A 12,179-nucleotide genomic window follows, 5' to 3' on the forward strand; every position below is an offset into this window, starting at 1 on the left:
GGAAGAGCCCAGTGCTGCTGCTGTGTAGAACATGGCACCAATAAATTGAGCACAAACCCCTTTCTGTGGCTTTTCCTGGGGCTGCCACTTAGTGTTTCTCTTTCTTTTTCACTGTTTTGTTTTTTTTTTTTTTTCCCAGAACCTTAATCAAAGTATTTGCCAGGGAGAAAAAAAAAAAAAAAAAAAAGTGCTCTGCTAATTACTTGTGTGCTTATAAACCATATTTTGGTAATAGAAGCACAGGAGTTTATCACTGATGCTGGAACTAATCCTATACAGGGCATGGGAAGTAAACAGAAGTATATCCTGCACTGATGGAATATTGAGCTCTGTTGATATCTGGACAGGAGAAGTGCTGTGAATCAGATATTCCAGTCCATTTTGAGGACTGGTCTCAGTTTTATGGACACTACAGGCACATATTCAGAGTGACAACCAAAGGTTCTTAGCTAATCTCCAAGCCAGGTACATTCTGAACATGTGAAGCATTTTGCTGAATTCATTTCTTGAAATCATTCAGTAGTTGCTGTTTATTCTGACAAATACAAAATACAAAATGAAGAAATGTTCTGCCTCACTTTGGTCTAAGATCTCCTGTGTTTAACGTTGGCTTACTCAATTTAATAAATTTATGTGCATGATGCTTGTGTTATATAAAGAGATGCCCAAATGGATCTTTAGATCCAAGTCTCCCCAAATGTGGAAAAAAAGAAATGCACTTCAACTGATCATCTCTTACTGAAAAAAAAAATGAAGATGAGCTTGAGATTTGGAATAACATTAGTGCTCCAAACTTTTGGTTGCAGGTAGAGCTGACACTGGGCCTGCTGCTTTGATAGAATAAGGAGAATTTTATTAACTCAGAGTTCATTAAACATTTTCTGCTTTTTACTGTTTTTCATTTTAGTGCACATCTCTACCCCCAGACCTGAAAAAGGATTAAAATGCCAGATAGGAGACAGATCACTCAGCATTTCTAATCACACATCAGAAATCTCAAGATACATAGTTCTCACAAGATTTTCTACTCTTTGTAGACCATAAAAGGCTCAGATAACCTTCTAAAATCCACTTTGATCTCTTTAGTCTTTAAAAAATAAGTTCTCACTGAGAATCTAAAGTAGGCTCCTACTCCAGTGATCACATTCAATCAATCCAATTTCACTCCACTGCTTCAGAAATTATTTATGCATTCATTCACTGGGAGCTACAGAAGTCTTCATTCAAAACAATATTCTGACAATTGAAACAGGGCTGGAATTATTGAACAAGGGAAGGGGAAAAAAAAAAAGCCCTGGAGTACTGCAAGGAAACATTTCCATACACATTATATCATAATTTCAGATGGTTATAGGCATTTTCTTTGTAACTCTTTTTCATATTCATGTTTCAGTAATGTTCCAGAGCAGCTGTCCTGTCATTGTGAGTGGAAGAATGTGCTCACCTGCTCAGCCTCCCTGAGAAGCAGACAAAGACTGAATAATCTAAACTGCAAACTGGTAGTTTAGTTTTGCATTTTCCATTACCTTCATCACTGTGAAAGTGAATTTCAAATAAAGCAAGTGACTGACTTGCTTTCAGAGAGCTTTCTGGAAATTCCAGTCTTGGTAAATAAGAACTTCTGGTGCATGTTTTCCTGCAAGGTAAGTCTGGTAGAAAGAGCCAAGTAGTTGAACTGCCAAAATGCTTAGTGGCATTAGTGTAACTACTTCATGTCCTATTTATCTGTCTGTGATAAAATCTTTTGGCCTTGCTGAAAAAGCTGATGCTTTCAGAAATCCCAGCCTTTGCCTTTTTTCAACGAATTTTTGTGTATTTAAAATTACAGCAGATGTTATGTATCTGCTCTTTATAGAGACACTGCCTTTCTGGCCCTGGGCACTGTCTGCCTTTTCAGTACACTTTGTACAGCACCTAACACACAGTTCCCTGTGCTGCTAAAGATAATAAATGTAGGAAGATAATGGCATGCCTTGAAGAGTGATGCTTTTACCAATTGATCAGTCTGCAGCTTAATTTGGGGAAAGTGAACATGGATGAAATTATCTACTCTGAGAGGGAACAGCTTCTGCAAACACACAGAATCTTCTGCTAGCATCTGTGTGGATGGCAGGCAGTAAAAAGCCACAAACCACTACAATGTGCTTGTAGGAACTTTCAACCATTTCTTTTTGTGGCATCATGAAGCAGAACCACACCTACACCCACACTCAGAGCAGTCTGCAGGCCATAGGGGGAAAATCAACCATGTGCTGAAGGTCTTTATTTTATGGGATAGAGGTGACTTTTGATTTTGATCAATTGAGCTGAACATTTTAAGAAAAGCAGTGAAAAAACAAGCAGCAGGATGAGGGATGTGGTGCTTTCAGTCCTTGTGGGTTGGGTCCTGGTTGAATGCAGAAACAGTGGCATCTAGTGGGCAGCTGCTCAGCTCGGGAAAGGCACTGGATGTAAAACAGGTCAATGACTGGAGCTTATGATCATGTTTATCATGGATGGAAAGTTTTCCCAGGTCTGTTTTAATCCTTCTCTTTAAAAGCATTTGGAAAACAACTATTTTTCCAGCTTTCCCACCTTCAGTATTCAACTTTCAGAATGCTTGTTCTTCTGGTTTGCAGGCATGTAGGAAAGTCCAGCAATTTTCCCCAAGATTTTAGACATGGAAAAAAACAAACCTGCAACTAATCCTTGAACACACTCGGTCTAGTTCAACTATAGAGGAATTCAAGCACAGGAGAGCTTTGAAGGAAAGATCTGTGCAAAGGAAGAGAATAGAAAATACCTGAAGGACTCTGAAAAAGAGTTTAATAACATAATTCTGTAGCGAAGTAAAAATTTATGCAGTGTTTACTTTTTATGCTAATTATCTACAAGTTTTTTCACTGCTGAGTCACAATAAATGCTTGAGCTAATTTATTTATACTTGATCCTAAGATCCTGTTCTCTTGTTAGTTCACTGGTTTCTGTGTAAAACACTGTGTGTATTTTCTGGACATACAGAAATACACAATGAGCAGAATGAGGGGTTACTGCATCCATGGCAATAGTCTAAAGAAGTCACATGCCTTCACTCTCTCTTCAACTTTCAGTGTTTGCCAGAGATGAGCAAACTTAGGAAAGTCTGCTGTGCTGGCCTCCTCTTCTCTGGCTGCCTCTCCCATAGGCTGGAGGGTGTTTCTGTGTTTACTTGCAAAGTTAATTTGGATGAAGGGATGACTTGGCTTCTTAAATCTGGCAGAAGAGCTGAATGTCTTAAAAAGCAATAACTTGGCTATGTTCTTCATGATCACAGGATTCCTGAGGCACTCATAGGCTTTAGTCTAGGTTTCTTTTATTTTTTTTAACTTCAACATTTTTAGTTAATTCTCCTTTCCTTCATTTTTTTTCCCTCCCTTTATTCCCTGTGTTTCAAACTTTCCTATACGGTGTCTGCTGCTTTTCTTGCCTTGAGGGACCAGGAAGTCCTTCAGGGGTCAGTTCTAGCCCAGAACAGAGGTGTAGATACTTGTAAGAGAGCTGGGTTTGGTTTGAACATGAGTGCAAATATGAGTTGGCTCCTTTGCCCATCAGCCTGACACCAATGTGGGCTGAAGGCTCTTAGCACTACACCATAATTCCTTCCCTTGTGAAGTGGGAGAGAATGTGGATCAATGATCAGAAAGTACTTCACTTTTCTATGTTTCTAGTTTTCTCCTTGTTAATTAGACTTCATAATACTTAACTTTTGGTTGGAGATACCACATGAGATCCTTTGGCCCTCATGTGGAAAAGCAAACTGCAAAGCAGTGAACAATATTCCATGTTTGCCTTAGGATCAGCTCAGTGTTACTGAGAAGAACTGAGCAGAACCTTCTGCTTAACCTTCCTGGTTACCTTCAAAATGACTGAGTATAACTAGGTGGGAGTTCTTTAATTTCCAAGAAGTACTTGAAAAATGACTTTCACAGGGTGACAGTTGACATAATTGTCATTAAATGAATTTTTCACTGTGCAAATAAAAACAGAGCCAGGATTTCAGCTAGTGACTTTAACTCAAAGAGATATGCAAATTTAGATCTCTGTTTTGAGAGAGTTATGAATAAAGCACACAATAGCAGCCTGATTAAACTTTTTCACACTCCCAGATTTAATCTGTGATTTATCTTGGCAGTAGGGGAAAGCAAGCCTTTGATGCTTTGAGATTTAAATTATTTCCTTGGAGTCATCTAGGAGAGCTGTTTTACTGGAAGAAAAGTATACCAGAAAAACTGTTGATCTAGTCCAGCCTGTCAAGATCTATATAGCACTAATTACCTCATAGATATTCATAAAATTGTGGGTTTATTTTGCTCCCAGTCCTCAGGCTTCAAGTGTGACTGCAGTGAGGAGCTCTGAAAGTTACTCTGCTCCATTCATAACCAATTGTTTTGCCATTACAGATCACAGCAGTCATTTAAGAGCCATCAAGCAATTTCTAATGTTGTTTTGCAGGTATCATATGTTTCCCATCTGACTGTACAAGATATTATTTTCCAAGGTATAAGTTAAAAAGGCACACAGGTAGGAAAGGGCTGGCTGGATTCATTTGCCCCTCCTGGAAGAATTACAAGGGAAAGGGATAATTGTGCAGAGAAACTACACAATTATTAGTCAGCACCATAGGGCTTTCCAACTGCTGGTCCTAGAAAGTCCTCTGATGTTGCCTTAGTACTTCACAAAACAGACCCTCACTTCCAGTGAGTTTTGTCAGAATATAGTATGGGAGACTAAGAGAACAAAATCATCTGCAAATGAAATTGAGTCAAGCTTTTATTATGAAACAATACATGAAATACTCATCAGGCAGTAAGACACGGTATTACATAAATGTTGTATCTTCGTGAAATATTGTTATTTAACCTAGAAAACTGTAATTTAGGATTCCTCCAAAGCCCAGAAAGCTGCCCTTCTCTTCATGTTGCTATTCTGCAATTTTCTATTGACTTCTTCCTCCAAGTTCCTTTTGCTTGAGACAGTCTAAACCTGTGCCCTTGAAAGGATACTCTAGGACTAATAAGTTGCCCATACCTCAGAAACTGTGGAAACCCTCAATTCAGTTATTCATGCATGCAATCATTACTGGTAGAAAATACATGGTGGTCTAGAACTCATCAAGCCACTTGGAGCTGGAAGTTCTGCTGTACCATGAAGATGGCAGAGAGGTTCTGCTCTACAGTGAGCACGTAGCCAATGCAGGAATAATCTTGTTCTCCTTAACACAATCATGTATAAATCCATGTGGAGATCTGCAGAAAAAAGAACCCAGAATATCAAAATCCATGCTGACATTGGCCATACTAATGACATCTTAAGGGCTTCAAATCATTTAAACACTTTTCTAACATTAATTCTTCACAGTGGCCTGGGAGCAGCTGTTGGGAAGAATTCCTGTAGCTAAGGGAGCCAGCTTTCAACTGTGTCTCAGCTGGAAGATTTTTTTGAAAATTGCCAACTTACCTCCTAAGGCTGAAGTTTGGGAATGTTTTTGTTTTTTAAATGAGTTTCAGACCTTTTTTTTACTGAGGATTAACAGAGCCCCACTGAAGTCTATCACAATGTACCAATTTTTAAAGGTATTCAGAGATGTACAAATAGATAAAAGAATGTTGAGCAGATGAAGTTTCTGTCTTTTAAAACAGATCAGCTGTGACAGATACCATCTCTGTATTCTGCTGCTTAAAACTTTTGAAGATATGAAGCTAAATCTGCAACTTTTATATTAAAAAGTTAACTGGGAGTGATATAGCTTCATTTTTATGGTGATTATTCAAACTTATCTCAGTTAACAAATTTCATGTCTGTTTAAAAAACTTCCTTGCAGGTCAGACTGCATCCTGAATATCTCCAGGATGACAACTGAGTTTAATCCTGCCCCAGTCCCACTGAGAGTTAAGTGAACAAGTACAAGGCTTAAACAGAACAGTTGCAAAAAGAACAGGAAGGAAGCAGGAACAATCTGAAGCCACATTAATAAGAATGTTCTGCAGTCACCAGCTCACACCCACACAGCAGAGAAATGCATAACCAGAGTTTTATTAACGTGAACAGAGCAGAGTGACAGAGTTGATGCCTGGGACACTTCCATTCCCTGCCCCTGCTCAGCTGCCCAACACCTTTCAGCACAAGGTGCTTCCCCCAGCCTTTGGTTATTCTCTTATTCCCTTCTCTCCCAGGGCGTGGCTCTGCCTTTCATTATGGAGACAAAAAAGATGCACGGTAGAAGATATACACACTCATTTATATGTATATATACCAGCTGCAGGCTAGGCAAACCCTTTTAGATTGGATGCACCAGGTCCCTGTTGCAGTGTGGGAGGCAATGAGGATTCAGCCAATGTTCAAGGAATTGCTCTTCTGATCTCTGCTCCAAGAGCTGGAGGTGAAGCATATATTCCTATTTAAAGAAAAGCAAAAGTACTTTAATTGTGTAATCACTCAATTCTAATGTCAGACCAGGATAATTTCACAGTTGATGGAAGAGCCAGTAATTTATCCCTTAAAATAATCAGATATAGTGAAAGGGCATTGCTGGTCAGCTTGCCCCAGCCTAGCAATATTTAGTGAATGACTTCATCTCCAGACCAGCAAAGGTGTTGAGCAAGAATTATACAACAATATTCATAAATTAGGAATTCTGTATACACATTTCTTATTTGCATATCAACACAGAAGCCTTTGTTGGGTCTGAGGGTACAAAGGATTCTCACAAACAGATTTGTTATAGCTCCTTTTGAAAACTGGTTCCTGCTGCTTAAAGAACATTAACCCTTTGCAGGATCATGTGGCAGGACTGAAGGATTCTAGTAGGTAACACACACTATCTACACATTTCCCCAGCCACAGGCTATTCTAGTGCTGCAGCCACTTTATTTCCATTACTCTAAAAATTTATAAATCTAAAAATACTTGCAGCAATCAAATTTAAGCTCTTATCTATGCCAAATCTATATCTTATAAAATGACAATGGCTTTATCAAGCCCCATTTGTAATTCTTCAACAAAATCATTCTGGTTTTATTTTAAGCATAGGTTTTTTGAATTTTCAATACCTTTTATGCTAATAATATCAAAATAAGTTAAAACATTTATATTTATTTTATTTATCACCAATGCTGACTGGTGATAAAATAATGTGAATTTCCTACACCAATTTATAGAGAGAGGCTTTAGTCTCAGCAAAAAATTATTGAAATAAAGCAGGCTATGTACCAAAAACTTGACCTCCATCAGGGACAAAATTTACTTTTAAAAAGTCCCAGTCCTAGTGGGCTCATAAGCTTTGTGAACACCAGATACATTCATTCAAAATAATCCCCCCTTGCTTTGCAGAGTGGGCACTGCTGGAATGGAAGCTGTAGCCTAAACCCTTTGCACTGGCCAAGTATTCCAGCATCAGGATCCTGCCTTTCAATGGGCTTCCTCTGCTCACAGCACCAGGAGACTTGGCACAGATCTCTGGGGAGAGACTGCCTGAGGAACTGGCAGGGAACAGAACTGTGTGACTGAGAGGATGCCACATCATCAAAAGCAGGATCTCAGTCAAATTAAGTTTAAAACGTGCTGATAACATAAATTACATTTGCTTTTAATAATCAAATGGGGCTGGTCTTTCTGTCTGTAACTGAACAGGTTTCTGACTCAAGCAGCACTGTGGAAGTCAAAGAGTGTCACAAAGAATTGCAAATTACATTCCCCAGCTCAGTATGATCTGGCCCAGTAAAAACAGCTTTTGCTTAAACCAGATGAACAGAGGTGGGTTCATCCCAGCATTCATTTCATTCTGCTACAAAGCATCCATACAAAATCAGTTTTTCTCCTTGAGTCCATGTGCACAAGCTGTGCACAGGGATGCAGCAGCCATGCACCTTCATTCACATGGAAAATCTCCAAGTTCCACAGGGCAATGAGGGTTGTTTCTTTTATCAGAAGATGTTTCCTTTTCTACCAAAAACCTTGACATTTAGAAAGCAAAACAAATACTCATGTTTGGATTTTCTTACAGAGGGCCAGCTTTGCTTTCTAGATAAAAAACAAAAGAAAATAAATCAAAGAAGGTTGGAATTTCTCAAACAGTGGTAGGGCAGAAAGTGTCAGGGATGGAGAAGCAGAGTCAGAAATCCATTTCTTGAATGGTCATGAAAAACATTTCTTTAGCTCTGAATCCCTCCTCTCCCCACACAGAGTCATAGAATTCATAAGGATCACCATGTCCAACTCCCTGCTCCCCACAAGACCAGCTAAAACTAAACTATAGATTAAATGTGGCATGCATGCATGTAGCTTCTTGCCATACAGGAATTACCTCAATCCAACTGTTCTGCTACTTCATTTATTCTGTATTCAATATTTGTTATATTTACCAAATAACCTTAATTGTGGTTATCCAGCAGATGGGAACTGTATTCCTGCTCATTTGCAAAAGCTACAAGGCTTATTTAACAACTTAGAAACCAACCCAGTCCTGAGTGTTGTGGGCAGCAGTGCAGCCTTCTGGTTTTTGGCTGTGTTGTGCAACTTTCAGTGTACAAGGCTGTCAACAAGCATGGAGCAATATCTGGGACAGCTTTGGTTTGTTGTGTGTTTACCCAGTGTTGGGCAGGTGGATTCTTTTTGGCTGGTGTACATTACCCACTGGAAAGGGAAAATCAGAAGCTGTTTCTGCAGTCCTGCAAGGCACGTAGTGCTCTTCATGCCCTATGGAGTCCAGAAGTGTTCAGCACCTTGCTAAACTGAGCCCCCTGTGCTCCTCATGTGCACAATCCCTTGTGTGCTCCTGGCTTCTGTGGCTTTGCCTCTTCAGGACCATGTGATTTTAGCTCAGTTTATTTACTTTGGAAAGAAATAGGCAGCAGTTTTAAAATACCTTAAGTACCCTTGATGAGTGCAGGATTATGTGTTAGGTCTTGTCAAAGCAAGGAAAACAGAAGGCTCTTTAATTCTTTTACTTTTTCTTTTGTTGTAATAGGGTTTGGAAATAAATAAATGTAGATATTGCATGCAAACCCAAAACAGCTGCATTAAGCCAGCAACTAAAACTCTTACAATATCATAAAAAACCATCCTATCTGTAGCATCCATAAATAAGTCAATGAAAGAAAGTGATTTTTAATGCTGGTTGAGAACTACCACAGCCTCCACACTGACCACTGACACCTCCATCTCATCTCTGCCTGCAGTGCAGAATGTACTTTCTTCTCAATAATTTGATTGGTATTTTTGAACCATGAGAAATAATCTTCTCATTCTGCAAGTGGACATTTCCTGAGCAATACTCAGCACTTAAAAAATGTTTTTAACAGTAATTGAAAGAATTTTAAGGCTTTTTTTAATATTTCATGGAACAACTCAGCTGCTTTAAATGGGGATGTTCATAACGTATTGCCTGGAAGCAACAGAAATTTAATACTAAGCACAAACGTTTTGGAGGATTTGGTGTTGGGTTTTTTCAGTTAATGTAATTTAATAGTAAATGTGATAAATCACCCTCATTGGTTCATCAGGGAAACCAGCTTTTCTTGGTCTGTCTTCACGACGAGTCCTCAGCATCTGTTTGGCATCTTTTTCAGACAAAATTGGTGAAGTGTCTAAAGACAGAACAGCAAAATTTAATTCTGAAATTATCAAAAAGTTAGTATTTTATCTATCAGTTGTGAAATGAAATGTCTCCAAACCTGATTTTTTCTCTATAAACAAAGTGTTCTTTCATTACAGTCCCTTCCCAGGGGATATTGCATTCCAAGAGATAGGAGTGAAATTTTAAACCATTTTTATACTTGTGTTTTCTCTTGTCCTACTAGTATGAAGCAAAGGCCACATATTCATGGTACTATAAAATGAGCAAATACCACAGCACCCTCAAACCACTGGCATTAGTTGCTCTTCCAACTCTTTGTTCTTTTCCATGCTGCTTTATAGGATTCTTTTCAAAGTAATGAGTTAGATACATTGCAAAGAAGAGACTGCTTTGAGCATTCCACTTGCAGGACCTTGGTAAAATAGTATTAAAATAGTAAGCAAGTAACACTAAAATTTTGGGGTTTACAACAAATTATTACAGTGTGGTAATGCAGAGAGTTAAATATCAAATCCAACATCATGATTGTTAAAAATCAAGTCATGGAAAGCCTGCAATATAAAAATAGTTGAGTCTTAAAAGTTAAATATTTTAAAATATATGAAAAATTAATACTAAAATAGAAGGTTGACAAGCTAATACTACTTATATGCTTTGCAGCTCTACACATATTCAGGTTTGTTGATATAAATTCTTACCTGTAACAGTGGTCAGCAGGACCAAAAAGGAGACAAACACAAGAAACTTCTTCATTTTGATTCTGCTTTCTCTCAGGCTGTTCCAAAATGAGCAACCCTGACCAAGGCATGGGCCTATTTGAAGGAGCTACGTCAGTCCCAAATGTTTGTTTATGCTTTAATTTGGGTGATAGTATGATTCTGAAGACATCTGGTCTGAAGGTTTGAATTAGTCTATTATCTGCTCACACATTCTCTGCATAACTCTTTTCCTGAGGGAAAGAAAATAGAAGGCTTTTTTTCCACCTCAGGCTTCAGAGCTACACTGGGCATTTAAAACTTGTTAAAATAAAGCCTATCCCCTTATATTTAGCATGGCAAGCAAAGGTTTTTGGTGCCCAAGGTAAACTATTGTTTTTTAAAAGAAACAACTGCCCGATACTGTTAATCTCAGAGGCAGCTGCAAAGGGGCCCCTTTTTCAAAAATTGTCTCTAACTTTGCTCCAGCAAAGAAGTACTTACTAATGGGGTTTAACTCTAGCAAAGCCAAATTATGACTGCTGAGAAACACAACAAATTCTATCACATTAATAGAACCAATAGAAATGAAAACCCACATAATTCTCCTCCTTTCAGGACTAATTAGTAGAAAACAGGATTATAAAGCATATTAAGCATAGTGTTAAGTAAGGATGTAGGTTAGCAAATGTCACTGCAAACAGGTAATTTTGAGAAATGTCTAGAGTTCTTCTGGGCAGTGCCATGCTGAACACATGGTACCAGAATCACCAATTTGTAGGGCATGAAATGCATCCCTTCATCTGTGAGATATAAAATAGGTAGTTGGAGTTCTGGCTCATACATGAGGGAAGTGAGGAATTTCCTTGGAAATCTGAGTGTTGCCCAGCTGTGGAGTATGTGCATTTTTCAGTGTTTTTTTAAAGATACCAAGACCCTAGAATCCAATCAATTTTGTATATGCTGTTTGAATTTACATCATTGCTCACGATACTGTTTTGAAAGTGCAAAAATGGCAGCCACTATTTTTAGAACTGCCCCAGGAGAACAATTGAAGATGCAATGACAGAACGAAATTATGAGAGGAAAGCATTTATGGTTGGGCAATAAAGCACTACCATGGGGAGGACAAATAGAGCACAAAGGCAGACTTTGGGGGATCTCACTGCTGAACCTGAAATGTTGTACTGAGGTGGGGATCGGGCTTTTCTGCTGGGCCGGCAGAGGACCTGGGGAAATGGCCTCAGGCTGAAACGGGGGAGATTCAGATTGAAGATTGTCATCGTTTGGTGTGGCCAGGCTTTGGGAAGGGCTGCCCAGGGAGGCGGTGGAGTCCCGATCGCTGGAGCTGCTCAAGAGGATCTGGACCTGGCGTGGGTGCTGTGGTTTAGTGTTAAAGAGACAGTGCCGGTCGGACCGAGTGATCGTAAAAGCCTCTTCCAACTCTGATGACTCCATCATTCTAGGGCAGAACGAAATTACGGGAGAAAACATTTATGGTTGGGCAATAAAGGCACAAACACGGAGGTCACTCGGCCCCAAGCCAGCGCGGCCTTCGCCTCGGGTCTGGGCCCGGCGGAGCTGGAGCTGGAGCTGGAGCTGGAGCTGGAGCCGGAGCGGAGCCACTCCGCCAGGCACTGTCGCGACCGCTGGCGACATCGCCGTTGTCGCGACAGACGGGGGGCGGGCGGCGCCCGTGTCCTGGCAACGGCCCCGGGCCGCTTCCGCTTCCGCCGCCCCGCGCACCCGCGGCGCCGCTCCGAGCCCGCCGAGCGCCCCGGCCCCGGCTCCGCCGGCAGCTCCCGGGCGGGCCGAGGGCCGGAGCTCGCTGTCCGCTCCGCCCCGTGTGCCCCGCGGAGGGGCCCGGGCCAGCGGCGAGGGGCAGCCGGGGC

General features: G+C 40.3%; 1 protein-coding gene across 1 annotated transcript; it reads right to left on the bottom strand.

Moving 5' to 3' along the window:
* Positions 1 to 4,770: 4,770 nt before the first annotated feature.
* C20H17orf67 (chromosome 20 C17orf67 homolog) lies at positions 4,771 to 10,605 on the bottom strand. Its single transcript, XM_059864291.1, has 4 exons — positions 10,291 to 10,605; positions 9,502 to 9,602; positions 6,272 to 6,412; positions 4,771 to 5,264 (listed from the first exon to the last, which is right to left on the bottom strand). The coding sequence occupies exons 1-3, from the start codon at positions 10,343 to 10,345 to the stop codon at positions 6,296 to 6,298; spliced, it is 273 nt and encodes a 90-aa protein (XP_059720274.1). The 5' UTR covers positions 10,346 to 10,605; the 3' UTR covers positions 4,771 to 5,264; positions 6,272 to 6,295.
* Between the last annotated feature and the right edge of the window lie 1,574 nt (positions 10,606 to 12,179).

Source organism: Haemorhous mexicanus, chromosome 20 (assembly GCF_027477595.1).
Source record: "Haemorhous mexicanus isolate bHaeMex1 chromosome 20, bHaeMex1.pri, whole genome shotgun sequence".
NCBI lineage: Eukaryota > Metazoa > Chordata > Aves > Passeriformes > Fringillidae > Haemorhous > Haemorhous mexicanus.

What these genes read in the sequence shown, in the direction of transcription:
- C20H17orf67 (XM_059864291.1), bottom strand. Translation starts at nt 10,345, where the DNA reads ATGAAGAAGTTTCTTGTGTTTGTCTCCTTTTTGGTCCTGCTGACCACT. An exon ending in CCTGCTGACCACTGTTACAG is followed by an intron (nt 9,603 to 10,290) that starts GTAAGAATTTAT and finishes TTCTGTCTTTAG; the next exon opens with ACACTTCACCAATTTTGTCT. An exon ending in TCCCTGATGAACCAATGAGG is followed by an intron (nt 6,413 to 9,501) that starts GTGATTTATCAC and finishes TTCTTTAAATAG; the next exon opens with GAATATATGCTTCACCTCCA.